The sequence below is a fragment of the Bidens hawaiensis genome, unplaced genomic scaffold, assembly GCF_021521415.1.
Source record: "Bidens hawaiensis isolate Kalapana, Puna unplaced genomic scaffold, B.hawaiensis_p1.1 tig00054337_1, whole genome shotgun sequence".
Taxonomy (NCBI): domain Eukaryota; kingdom Viridiplantae; phylum Streptophyta; class Magnoliopsida; order Asterales; family Asteraceae; genus Bidens; species Bidens hawaiensis.
In genome coordinates this window covers 1-15126 of record NW_027499809.1, presented here as the reverse complement: position 1 = coordinate 15126, position 15126 = coordinate 1, and the positions used below count along the sequence as shown (strand labels likewise).

General features: G+C 34.1%; 1 protein-coding gene across 1 annotated transcript; it reads left to right on the top strand.

Moving 5' to 3' along the window:
• Nucleotides 1–386: 386 nt before the first annotated feature.
• Nucleotides 387–3279, top strand: LOC143600575 (mitochondrial outer membrane protein porin 4-like). Its single transcript, XM_077078225.1, has 6 exons — nucleotides 387–432; nucleotides 1276–1343; nucleotides 1448–1558; nucleotides 1648–1734; nucleotides 1816–2024; nucleotides 2827–3279. Exons 1-6 carry the CDS (start codon nucleotides 387–389, stop codon nucleotides 3131–3133), a joined length of 828 nt encoding a protein of 275 aa, XP_076934340.1. The 3' UTR covers nucleotides 3134–3279.
• The last annotated feature ends 11847 nt before the right edge of the window (nucleotides 3280–15126 follow it).

The window sequence follows — 15126 nt, the reverse complement described above, 5'->3', positions numbered from 1 at the left end:
AGTTTTATTGATAGTTTATCTGTACATGTTTTGTTATGTATTCTATCATATATATTTGTGCTGCTTCATTGACATATGAACATGACTGTCAGGCTGTGATTGGAAGCTGGAAGTTGTAATCTGAATTCTTTCATACAATGGCCAACGGTCCAGCACCATTTTCAGATATTGGCAAAAGAGCAAAAGGCAAGCTTCTACTTTATATTGCTTATTGATGATGTTATAAGTTATATGATGGCTTAACGATGTTAAAAGTTTTGATTCCACAATGAAATTGACCTTTTTAATTGTCAACTGTTTTAACTTTAATAAAGCTTGCACCTACACTTCTCTGTTCCTCTGCCTCTGTCTTCTCTTTTTTGTAAAGTTAATTTTCACCAGTGACTATGAGCCCTTTTGGTTGTGCTGCAATAGTTCTGTTTGCTGTTCTTTGTTTGTTTTTGATATTGTTTATTACATACATCAATATGTAAGTTGCATACTTGCCTGGTTCTGTTTGCTGTTCTTTGTTTGTTTTTGATATTGTTTATTACATACATCAATATGTAAGTTGCATACTTGCCTGTTCATGCCTGTCTACTATATTACTATCCAAGATTGCCAATATACAACGGGACTTGTTCTTTTAATTGTATGAATGGATGTATCGTGCAGACATTTAAACATTTATTTATTTTTATGAGTTTGTTCTCTTCCAAGGCTTACCTTATTTGTCTATTTAGAAGATAACTAAGGCTGAAATTTCTTGCATTCTCATTTTCTATTATGATATAATAATCTTCTCCATGAGGTAAGAGTTTGCAATGTATAGAGGTGTAAATAGTTTAATGTCCCCTGGTCAGTGATGGATCGGCAAACAAAAGTATCATAATTCATTATGGTTTGAACTTTTTTGTATTATGCGCAACATTAGCAGACAATATCTAATGTATTCATTTGAGCATTACTTTGAGTTTGAGTATAAACCAGTGTAAACTTATTAATTTACGTGCTATCAGCAAGGGAATGCGTCATCAATGTACAAATAGGGAAGCGCAAAGCTGATAACAAAAATTCTTTGTATGCTTATAATTAACATTGTGACAAAATTTACCAATCTTTCTGGCGCGACTGTGAATTTAGCTGATTCACCTTTTTTGCTTCAAGTAGATTTTGTTTATCTGTACACAAAAATGTCTTGACTTTGTACCTATGCTTATGTATACAAAGATGGTTAAACTGTTGCTATTTGCTCTCGATGAAAACAAAGTTGACTAGTGTCTTTGCTTATTGCAGATTTGTTGACCAAAGATTACAACTATGACTACAAGTTTGTATTATCAGTTCCTGGATCAACTCCCATGGTAATAAGAAACCTTTTACCTTTAAGATTGTTTGTATTGATACGTATGCTGAAAACATATTTCACCTTTGTACTGATTATGTTTTGTTTTTTACATTCTTACAGGGACTGGTAGCTACGGGTTTGACTAAAGGTCAAATCTTTCTTGGGGATGTAAGTGCTCAGTACAAGAGCGGGAGGACTGTTGTAGATGTAAAAGTTGATACATATTCTAATGTAAGAACTAAACTATATGCTTTCAAATTTTCCTTTATATGGTTTTTAATTAAAAATTCTCTTAATAATAAATTTTCATCATTTTGCAGGTTTCAACAAAAGTAACTGTTCATGATGTAATGTCATCCACAAAAGCAGTTTTGAGCTTTGATGTTCCTGATCACAAGTCTGGAAAGGTCAGTTATTTTAGTTTTAAAATACTAAAATGTAATATATGTTTACATAAATACTAACGTGAGACGTTTATTTGTTCTCAGCTTGATGTTCAGTACATTAATTCTCGAATTGCAATTGATTCCAGTATTGGCTTGAATCCATCCCCTGTTTTAAATCTTGCTGCAGCAGTCGGCCACAAGGATATACATCTTGGCTGTGAAGTCGGTTTTGATACCGCTTCTGCTTCTTTCACTAAATATACAACTGGCATAAGTTTCAACAAGCCCGATCTTTCTGCTGCACTTATACTGTATGTATATACTTTATACAACCTCATTCTGTTTGTTTTTTTGAAAAATGAAAGATCTTTGGTAAACCTAGAAAAACAGGCAGGTCGGTTGAAGGGTCTGCTGTGTGCATGAAACCTAAAAGTCGACCGCTAAGCGAAAAGATCGAACGTCAAATAAAATTGACAGTTTGGTTTTTTGCTTTCATAAAACCAAACTTTCGGTTCGGTTTTGCATTTAACTATAACTGAAACATTTAAACTTGACTTATATATTTTCATTTTATATTTTGATATTTAAGTTATTTATTATATTTTAAAAAAGAGTGTTACCCAATTATTTTAACACAAATTTATAATAATAAAAGAACTATTAATTAACAAAAAGATTTCAGCACAAATTTCTAGTTTTGGCCATTTTTTTCAGTCCATTATTTCAAGCTATAAAGGTAAAATAAAAAAACTGAAGCCAAACCAAAACCAAAAAGTTTCCAAAAAAAGCAAATATTGAATTTTCGGTTTTTGGTTTAGCTTGAGCCTAAAACGCACCCATGCACAATCTTAGTCTGTTGGGTAACGGTTCAAAATGAACTTGTCTCAAATAATAGCTGTGGGTGGTGGTTTAGGCATGTTTTAAGTTAGCAAGTTTGTTAGGAGTAACCCATTTTGACTCATTGTATGAATTTGAGTAGATCCTAATTGGCGCGTTGCATATTTCAAGCTGGCCCAAATGAACCCATATGCTAATTATTATTCCCAAATCAACTTATTTGTTGAAGAAATCTCAGTGAATGGTATGATAATTAGATTATGTGAAAAATGGCAGGATGGACAAAGGTCAAACATTGAAGGCATCATACGTACACTCAGTGGATGCTTCAAACAACACCCAGGTTGTTGCCGAGATGACACATGGATTATCTACACAACAAAACAGTTTCACAATTGGAAGTGCTCATGCTATTGACCGTTACAACAGGGTCAAAACTAGGTTCTCAGATAATGGGAAAGTGGCAATGTTGTGTCAACGAGAATGGCGACCAAAGTCATTAATAACCGTCTCGGCAGAGTATGACACTAAGAAAACTGAGGTGGCCCCTAAATGGGGTCTTGCATTGGCTCTCATGCCTTAATATTATTGGTAAGACTTTTTATTTTGGGCATCTATTAAAGGGTATATGGACGTTGAATTTGATTTGGGTGAAATTGACCCAGTTTTGGTTACGGATATTCATGTTCATGTATTTGGGAATACATGCTAGATTGTGGTGGACGATAAGTTGTCCATGAAACACACTTTTTGGTTTAATAATCCATGATCATGTTTATTTTGCTAATTCGGTCTTAATATCTGGTTAAATAAAAAACAAACCGAATCAGGACTTAAGTTTGAACAACTTATTATGTGACTGAAATTTATGTGTGCTTGATTAAAATGATTATATTCTTCATTACGTATGTTAGAATAAAGGATTGTGGATATAGATTTTGCACGGGCCATAACCTGATCCTGAATGCCAGACTTTAAAATATCTCATATTTTATTTGAACTGCATCATATGTAATTATAATTGGTATAAATGCACAGCATAATAATCTTATATTTAAAATTGCATTAGTTGTTGGTCTACTAGCATTCAAAGTCAACCTTGTCAGCTCATAAACCAACAAATGATATGTTCAGTTGTTCACGTTCTTTCCATAATAATGGGTTGACATTTATGGTTGATGATTATAGTCTACTTGTTCTTTAACTACTGCCTTCGCTGAAATCTCAATCTTAATGTATCTCAAATCTTAATGTTCTTCAACTATACTTACATTTTATACAATACGGCCACCGAAAATGATGGCTAAAATCCATAGTAAACATCAGAAACTATTAACTATTAGCTAGGTCAATGTAGATACAAAAAAATGAAGTTATATATTGTTACAAGGCCTTAAGAACCCTGCAAATCTGCAATATAACTAAGAAATAGATTGCTGCGCTCGGGGTTGAATAAATTTGTGGTTAGAACCTACTGGTTGCATGTTTTTAACAAGATCCGCTGATGACACAACAACGTCATTGTTATTCTGCAGAAGCCAAGAAAAAATGAATCAGAACCATCTAATATGCCTGTGTGTACCTTCAATCGGCAAAACTTGTTGCTCGTTTTCCTTTAACGGCTAAAGTGGTTGAACCTAATAAGATAGCAATTACAATTTACAACCCAAGAGGTAATAAGTGCTTGGCATTTCAATGCAAATATATATATATATATATATATTACAGGTTCATATCCTTTAAATTAAGGAGCCTATAGATAATTAAATGCTTTCATATAAGTTTTTCAAGAAAAATACGAATTTATTTCCTTTCATAGATTAGGGCTATTATAATTTATTAATTTCAACTTAACTTATTTCATTATCCCAACTCAGGATATGTTCCTAGAATCCTAGACAATATCATCCAAATTTATTCGAACTCACAAGTCTTTCTTACTTGAGTACCATTCATATTCTTTACTTTCATTTAATAATAATAATAATAATCCTTAACCAATACTCATGACTTTCATCATACTTAAATCCATCATATACTTCTTGAATGGTTCACATATTCATGTTTAAACAAGAACCAAGAAACAAAACTGTCGAAAATATTACCTTCGTTTAAAGACCGAATCATACATGGACACGAATTGGAGATAACGATGGAGAATTTGGGCATTTTTTGCAACTTTGAAGGTGAAAATTTTCCAAAAAGTTAACATTCTCAAGATCTTTTGAACATGTTAAAGAACCACCAAGATTTAATGAAGTGAAGGAGGCGTTTGATGTGTTTGTTCAGAATAGAGACGGGTTCATTGATGCGAAAGAGTTGGAAAGATTATTTGTTTTGGGATTCAAGAATGAAGCACTCATTAATGAATGCAAGAAGATGATTAAAGTGTTTGATGACAACAAGGATGGTAGAATAGACTTTAATGAGTATAGTTTATGGAATCACATTATGTTTGATTGAATTCCATCTTTTTGATAAAGGAGTGGGTCGTAGCTAGAGGTGCATAAATCGGGTTTTTTCTAATACCCGGGTTCGGGTATGGAACCGGTTTCAGGTATGATCGGGTATTGAAAAATTGGGTATTGAGAGAAATCAGACAGGATTCGGGTAGGGTATTGAGGAGAAAAACTCAACCCTATGTACCCGGGTAGGGTATGATCGAGTTCGGGTATTGGAACCGGGTACGACTGGGTATTAATACCCGGTTTTGAATGTAATTTTTTTATACATTTTTTAATTTGTTTAAAATTTAAATTTGCTTTGTAATGTATAAAAATAATTAAACTATATTACAAAAACCATAAATCTACTTAATTACAAATTAATATGCATTTTACAAAAACTTAAACATAAAAGTTGTGAAGTAAACATAAAAATATATTATAAAAACTCATGTATTATTTCGGGTATTAGAAAATTGGTATCGGGTATCAGGTATAACCGTGTATCGGGTATAGGGTATGACCGGGTCTGGGTATTTACGGGTATAAAGGGTACGGTTCCGGGTACGAGTATTGACCTCAAAATGCATACCATATCCATACCCTACGGGTAGGGTCGGTTCCGGTTTCGGGTATAGAATACCCGGGTATAAAAAAAATTGGTTCGGATATTTTTTTCGGGTCCAGTTCCAGGTACGGGTTTTTTTGCACCTCTAGTCGTAGCTAATGTATTTTTAGAATTGTTTGATTGGGCATTTTAATCCATTCTCTATCGTTATCTTTGTAATTACAGTAAAACATAATCTTTTCTTTCCTCTTTTCAATTAATAGTATTTTATATATTTTATCATTACATTTTCTCTTTTTCTTACTCACAATAACTTTCAAAAAATATTTAAAAATTATAGATGGTTAACAGTGTTTCTTCAAATTTACTCATGAACAGTAACATTTTCTATCTTCTCCACTTATAACCACCCTCTAAAAATACAGAGAACCACTCTCACAAATTTTAGAGGATGGATTGAAAATGCTCTAAGATATAAAAGAATTAGAAGGAAAACTATATTTACCTTTATGCCGTCATGTGCAGGGCACATGAGCACATGAGGTGAGTTAACTGGAAAATTTAACGCTTGTTAGTGTAAAGGATTAAATACGAGACAATTTGTCATTTAAGAGAAAAAGAGTAAAACTAAAATTTTTAAACGACTCAATTTATAAATTGGAAATGCTTAAATAACAAAATTTATGATCTTTACAAAATCATTCTTTTTCGAAAATAAGTAAGTTGATTTACGGGTCCATCCATATGTCTCTTTTAATACTTTCATTGACAATCTCATAATGAGATTGATGGGCCCAAAGTTAAAAAAAAATTAAAAAAGAGAATAAAACAATCTAGATTGGCAATCTGGGTTGGTGGAGCAAACCCAGATTGCAATCCAAACTAACCCCCAATAACTTAATTATTCAGTTAACTTTTAATATTCGAACAAAAATAATTAAATACACGATATTTCTTAAAAAAAATTTATGAACATTCCGACATAAATTTTATTAAAAATGGACTTCGTTAAAAAAAATACTTTTTTAATTATAAATTGAATTTATTTAATAAAAAAAGGATGAGATTTGGTTGTTAATGGGAGCAAAAGATTGGAGTGGGTTAAATTTTGTAGATTTAAGAGAGAGAAATTAATTTTATAATGTGAGATTGAGATTGTGAGATTGTTGACGGGGATAGTATTAATGGGAGTAAAAGATTGGAGTGGGTTAAATTTTGTAGATTGAAGAGAGAGAAATTAATTTTATAATGTGAGATTGAGATTGTGAGATTGTTGATGGAGATAGTCTAAATACAACTAGTAAACAAACCATCGTGTTGTACACGTAAAAGTTTACAAAATCACTCTTTAAAAAATATAAAAATAAATAAATAAGTTGGCTTGCGAGCTAGGTACCAAATTGTCGCGTTGCGACGACGCAACAAGGAAAATTTGGTTGGTATCGTTTACGTTCGTTGCGGTACATGGTACATGCACTTAATAAAAAAAATCTATAAACGACCAAAACAGTAGTGGAGCACGTAAAATTTATGATCAAAGCGACAAGAAACACGCCAATATCGATTATAATTGCCCTATAACATATAACACATAGCCTTCTAGCTATTGGAATTAAATGGCATTCCATAACCGCAGGGTTGTAACTGACAAATGCCCTATGTTGGTTCATCTTCTAGGGATTTTAACTTTGGCAGATCAAATCGCCCTTTTTCTTATATCTCCCGTCTATTGCCATGAAATTGATGTTAATTACGTTGCAGATTTTATTCCAGCAAACGATAATCACTTCATTTCCTTCTTCCTGTAACTGCTTTACTCATAATAATTGTTGTGTATTAGTTTGTTTTGGATTTCAATCCTATTCGCATCTACATCATACTATTCTAGTGTTGTCCCAGGGATAATTTTCTTTCGCTATCATGGTACCACCATGTGAGTCCCTCGGCCTTGTCGCTATCTTAGGATATTCTGGTATTGTGGTACATCCTTGTAGGTTCCCTCTAATCTTAGCCGTTATGTTGGGCCCCATTTTGTCTTTTTCGTGTAGGATGCCACTTTCTTTCTTGTAGGACTGGCTATCGGGGTATTACCCCCATACAATACCAAAATACAATTTTTTATCATTAAGATAGTTTGAATTGAATCAATCTCAATCCATTGAAATCATATGTTATATATACTCGGATTATTATTTTAGACCTACATTATAATGTAACACAATTGGTAATACTATCAATGCAAACCTACTTGGTTGGTTGCGTGTATACTCTAGGGATTAGTATATAGTACATTTTCTATCTATTATCTATAAATAGATGTCGAATTCTATAGGTACACCATCTATACCTATTAACTAGGCATATTTACACATCATTCATTATACGTTTCGTATGCTCAGCACACGATCCGTATGATGTAATACCTTTTCAGACGTCATACTTTTCGTATGTAATGTTATACGGTTCATATGGCTTTTTTTATAAACAATACGAATAATATGAAGAGCATACAATTCATATTAACAACTTTTAAGTAAAATTAATAAACACTTCGTATAAAAAGGATACATTTCGTATAGCTTAAATACGAATAATCTAAAATGTATACTGTTCGTATTTGAATGTGTAACAAAATAAGTTTTACTTATAACAACCGTCTAAAAAACATTTATTTATTGTACATTTATTGTAACAGATTCTTTAAGCAAAACGTCAAATGATATTATTTATTGTCAAAGTATATATCAGGGTACGTTAACTGGTTGACAACGTTGTTTAATGTTTATAATACCAAAAACTTTTTATATGCATCAGTAAATTTTAACTACATCCATTTTTTATGATTTGTGAAGACTTTGGGTCGGTTTTGGGTTTGACCTAAAAAAGACGAAACCATGAACATTTCTAAGTACTAAACTCACATAGTTGTATAACAAATACATAAAAATATAAACATTAACATTCATCAAACCCCAACATAGTTTGAAAAGGAAATTACTACTACATCCATCCAAATTACTAGAATCCACACATAAAACAAAAAAAGATAATGTTTACGTGCGTCAACTTTAAAAGATAAACCATAATAGCTAAATTATGCATTTATCATACTAGGCATCATCATAAACCATGATCCTCGTCACTACAATCACCAAAACTATCTTCATAACCAAAATCATCATCATCACTGTCACCTCTATCATCATCATCACCAACACCACTGGCATCATCATCATCACCTACATTATCACTACTGTCATCACTAGCATCATCACCAACATCATGAAAGCCCGACTCCTCCTGCGGCCCGCGACTCCTTTGGCGGAGCCGGGGTATCACGTAATGGCACATCATCAGTGGGACCGTTCCTGTCTCTAACCAACCACTCTATCATCCTCTCCATCCTTATCATACGCTGCTCCATATTAATTGATCGCATATCCTGATTCATCGTCCCGGCATTGCCATGCGATTGCCCCTCATCGACACGTGGCCCCTGAACAAGTACATAAATGTTAGGATGGCAATGTAAGTATGGATGGCAGTGAAACTCGAAACCGATGGGAAAACCCGAAACCCGACAAATAACCTTTGAACAATATTATATCACATACATATTTAAATGTAAAACAGATAAATAACTTTTTTATTTAAATGAAAGAAAGTTTTGAAAAACAATTTGAACAATATTATAAATTAGTTTTATAACATTTAGAGTAAACCTTAAATAGTAACTTGGTTTGGTTTTATTTGGTTTGCATCTAAATTTTAACAATTTATGTTTGATCATATACCTGTCCATGTCCCTGCATATGCCCCTGCATAAGCGACTGCTCCTGACCGACATTTGGCCCATGAACCTGTACATAAAAAAGGTTTATTTTCAACCGTTAGTATTAAAATATAACTAAATATTACCTCACAATATACCTGACCGCTCCCCAACCCTAATTTTGAGCCGCCAACAGCTCTGCAATTATTATATCCCGCTCCTCCACCTCTAGCATCTGTCCCGGAAACCACAAAAGTCCTGGCCACAAGGATCACTGCAGACCACCATCGGGAAAAACCTCGGAAATACGCATGAGTGTAACTGTGTTCTTGTCGAGTTCCTTCGGAGGGAACACAATCATGGAGGACAGCCGCATTTTTTTTGTATAACCCAAAGATTCTGCAATCTTTGTAATGTATGGCCCGCCACAGATGCTGCCGGTGCCTTTCCTTACTTTATAAGAATTGAAATACATGGCCATGCTATACGCCAGATTGCAGTTAGCTGGGGTCAGCAAACAATAAAGATTGTATAAATCACGTTTAGTGCACCACTCTTGACCCCTGTAACAAGCACAAACCCTAGATGCAGTCACCCTCTGTAGGTACCTATTAAATGGTTTTCTGATCATCGTTACTCGTTGCTTCATACCTCCAACTCCTAAAAACTCACGATAACCTATATTAGGCCAAAACTCTATCATTTCTTGGCGAGTTATGTCCCTCAACCCATCATTTGTTGGTCACGCCTCAATTAACAGTAACATGTAAACAACACAGTGAATAGAATTAAGACTTACTTGGGTGGCTTGAAGAGTACTTTTCTTCAAGTCGCTGGCAATGGTAAAGGTACGACTCCTTGGTGGGAGAATTGAGTAACACTCTCCACTTACGGAGGAAGACCTCCCAGTCTTCTTCAAGAGGAAAACTTTGCTTGTGGTGCTTGGTAATATTTTGATATATGTGAAATCGACACAGTAACATTTTAGCGTCTGGGAATTGCTGTTGGCATGCATTAATCAAAGCATACTCCCTGTCTGTTAGTATGTGTCACACCCTCAAAATCCACTAACGGAGTTTTACCGTCAGAGGGTGTGAACTAACAGGATCGGAATCATTAGTTATAATCAAACCATAAAACAAAGTTTCAAAACCATGAAAACGTTTACGAGTAATTAAATGCGGAAGCGTAAAACCATAGAAACCAATGTTGCGTCACGCAGGACGACTTAAAACCCAATGATCACAGTTTAAAATAAGTTTGCATAATTAAAAGTGTTTCAAGCAATGCATGATCCTAAACCGCGCGCCCGCCTCGGCTACCTGAGAATAACACACTAAAAGTGTCAACACAAGGTTGGTGAGTTCACAAGTTTAAATAAAAATAAAGCGTTTAGCGTTTGCGTTCAGCGTTTTGCGTTAAGCGTTTTGCGTTACAGCGTTTTGCATTACAGCGTTTTGCGTTACCAGATAATGTTATGTCAATTATATATCTATAGGTAGCTAGCCTATAAAACAAGTATCACTAAGTGTTTGACACCGAAGCTGACTGTTTATCATTTGCCTTGCCACCAGGTCATCCAGACCATGGTATGTGTTTAGCCAAGATTACACCCACTCGACCTCCAGTCGAGTTTAGCGTTGGGTGGGGTTTGTCAAACCCAGTAGTACTACTCAACAATGACTCGCTATTATCCAATATTAAACGGTTCGATGTGAATGAAGGACTTTAGTTAACGCGTTTGCCACTTAGTCTTTACAAGTGATATATAATCTATATTAACAAAATCTTAAATGCGTTTTCGGAGTATGTTATCTCCCCCAAGTGAAAAGCGTTTAAAAAGTTTAAAAGGGGAAAGTGAAACTCACTGTTTGCGAAGAAATTCCCAAATTAAATCACCAAGTGATGCGCGTCACAGAAAACTCTCTCTCTCTAGCGTTCTAAAACAACAAGGAGATTTTCTAAGTGTCGGAATATTATCGAGTCTCTAGACCCGGCACATAATACCTATGCACATAACATGTTTCGTGTTTCGTTTGTGAATCGTGTGTGACTTTAACATGTGTATTTGTGATACGTTACATGTGTAAGCAATCATTTACGTGTCATGTATTCATAAAGTACATCACTAGCAATTACTCCCCGTAAGGGCAATTTGGTCAACACATAACAATTAACTAGCCATTATTCCCCACGAGGGCAATTTGGTCAAATCATGACAATCAATTAGCAATTATTCCCCGCAAGGACAATTTGGTCAAAACATAACAATTATATAGCAAGTATCATGTTTCATGCATTTTCACAAAACTCAGCAGCTAGTTTCACCGAGACAGAAATTCTACTTGAAAGATTGTACTATCTCACTGATCACAGCATCCCAATTAATTTACCAAAAATCATCACAAAAGCACATATGTCTTAGGTTTCCAGAACATATTTTATTATATTTTTATTCCACATAGGTTTCTCACAATCATCAAATCATTACAGCAAACTCATAACAGTCAAATTCATGCGCAACAGAATGTTATTTGAAATTACCGTTAAACGAAAAATCCAATAAATGCAAGACCACTTGGGTTAGGTTCCTAACTCAATAAGTCAACTTCCAGAAGTGGAACCAACCCAATTGGTCTCGTAGTTCATGAGATATAACATTTACAAAACAACCTAACAGCAGGTCTAACAACTCAGCTTTGCACAATGTTTTTGTAAAATCATAAAAGTTAACCTTTACTTGTCCAAACATTACAAATTTATATTCTTTAGAAACTAGACTCAACCTAGTTTACTGTAGTATCAATAATCTCAACCAATTTTCACATTTACACCTCGTTACAGTCAATTAAACATCAATAACACAATCTGTCCAGAAACTGTTTGCATCCAAACTCAACATATTAACTATCTATGAACCATAATTCATTCATATAACACTCTAGACTCCATAATCACTATCCATGCACATCAATTACACATTACATACATGGTTAGGGTTTTTGTTTGAACTCAAATCAAAGACACAACAATTAACATGTAACAATATCAATTCTAGTTATCAAATCATCATCAATACATCATCAAATCAAACAAAATCATATGAACACACTAACATATAAAAATCGGCATCTAGGGTTTGTAATTAACCCAATAAAAGTCAAGATTAAGTATAAAGGATGCATAGGATAGTTGATTATACCTTCCTAGCACCTTAATCTTGAATCAAAAGCTTGAAATTTGTTGTATGTATGTGTGTGTATGTCGACGGCAGCCAAGGAGCCAAGGGGGGGGGGGGCTGATCGGTTTGTGTAGGGAGAGAAATAACAAGTTAGGGTTTATTATTATTATTATTTATAATAATCTATGTTACACTTTGGCCCCTCCACTTCTAAGTATTACTTATCTAGCTTAAACTAACTTGTTTACATCTTGAGTTAGTGTTTATAACGATGTTATCACACAACACATAAGTCTAACACATAATTATCACATAATTACTATTTTGACGTTTTTCGTTTATTCACCAATCGTTTGCGTTTCGGTGCAATTCCCGAAAGACTACACATGTAGTAAGTGTTAAGCGTCATTTAAACCCTAGTTTAAATGTAATGAGGTGTGCGTTATAGATTCAATGATCTTAAGTTTGAATTGACGGAGTTGAGTTAACGGAGTTAACCTGAAATTGTCGATTGTCACAGTATGACACGTGGCTGCATACACTTGTCCAGGGTCCTTTTTAGTTGGCTTAAGACTCACGTATAACCGTCTTCTGTTTCGTCAATTATAAAAGCGAAAGCCACACAAAAGATTTTACGGGTAGAAGTTACACCTACAATATCAACAAATGGCAAACTGTACATATTTTTCTTGTATGTTGCATCTATAAACAACACATGTGGGAATGCACGCCAAATCGGGAATGATAATTCTGTTGGAATACCGTATGCCCGAGACACATAATTAGGTTAATGTGGCTAGCCGTGTTTGATCCAAGTCGGGTCATACCCAATAACGAGTTAGACACACACCAATTATGTATTTGTTGAGATATGTTCTATAAAACAAATACATAACACAACACATTCAGAAATCGGGTTTCTGAATAATTACTTGAAAGTGTTAAATAAATTAATTGGTTAATTTATTTATTCAAATAATTATTATTGGAATGATTATTTAAACATGTGTTCTTTTATAAAATGGTTTATAAAAGATGGGATGTTTATATATTTTATAAGGTATAAAATATATATTATTTAGACATGTATGCCTTACACCCCATACACTTGGTCAAAGTTGGTAAGGACTTGATGGAGGTTGAGTAACTTTTACTTGACCAAAAACCTAACTTAAGATATGAATGAGATATGATCTCATTTATATAAAGATCAACATACTTTCAAGATATAATAAGTAACCACAACTCTCTCTTTCCCTCTAGTTTTTGGTTCGGCCAAAGTCAAGAAACAAAAGAGGTTCGAGTCTCGGTTTCTCGTGTTCAAGCTTCCTAACATAGCTCGGTGTGTGTTGGAGGCTCGGGGTATCTTCCGTTTGAGGATTTTCCCTTTGAAAGTCTAGCATCAACATCATCATCTTCTTCAACCATCAACTACATCTCTTAAGGAGTTAAGAATGTAAGTTTTACAAGCTTTGATAGTTTAGTTTTTCCGTATTATTTGATCCTTAGTCTCGGGTTTCTAATCTTAAGATTAATGGTAATCTTGAAACATGAATAAACTAGGTTGTTCATCAACACATATCATATAAACTTGTAATATATATATATATATATATATATATATATATATATATATATATATATATATACATATGGATACATATGTTTAAGTTTGTGATTTTCACGCTTCTGCCTTAATTAATGACTAGTTAAATGGTTAACTAAGTTTAAAATATCCATAGAAACCCAACAAATGGCATCAAGAGCCGGGATACGGGAAACTAAGCTTCGGGTTTTCGGTTTTATATTTTCCCTTTGAAAGATTTTATACAAAAAATTAACATGCATGATTTTTTGTATTTAATCTTGTTATATTTTTGGCTTTGTTCAAAAAAAAAAATAAATAAATAAATAAATAAAACCGAGCAAATGGGCCGAAGCCCAATTCGGGAGTTATTGGGCCGAAGCCCACCTCATTTGGTTAATGGGTTAACCGGTAAAGGGGAAGAAAGTTAAGTGGGCCGAAGCCCATGAGACTTTCTTATGGGCCGAAGCCCAAGAACAAGTTATTGGGTCAAGCCCAAATGGGTTGGGCTAGGCCCGATAAGGTCAAAGGGTTTTGGAACGGGATCCTAAAACATAACGGGTTATGTTTGTTATTTATTAAAACTAGACCGAGCTGTAGACCAAAATGGATGTTTGTTTGTGGTTGATGATTGTAATTGTAATTAATTATTCAAGTTTCGGTTTGTAATAATTAATTAGGGGCAGTTTTGTAATTTTGTAATTATTTATTCATATGGGTATGTAATAAATAGATTATTTGTAATATCTTTATTTTATAGAATAAAAAATGTATTAGGACATTTGGTTTTGTAAAATTAAAGAAGATTGCAAAATTGGAAGTTTGGGCCTTATTGGGCCGGGTATGGTGATAATGGGCCTCACAAGCCCATTAAGGGGATTCAAGCCCAAAAGGACCTAAGCCCACCAATTGAGCCCAAATGGAAGCTTATGGAAGCTAAGGCCCAAGTTCAAGCCCAATGGATTACAAAGGGGTTGAAGAAGATGCTTGACGCATTTGGATGCGGGATCAAGTGGGAGCTACAAC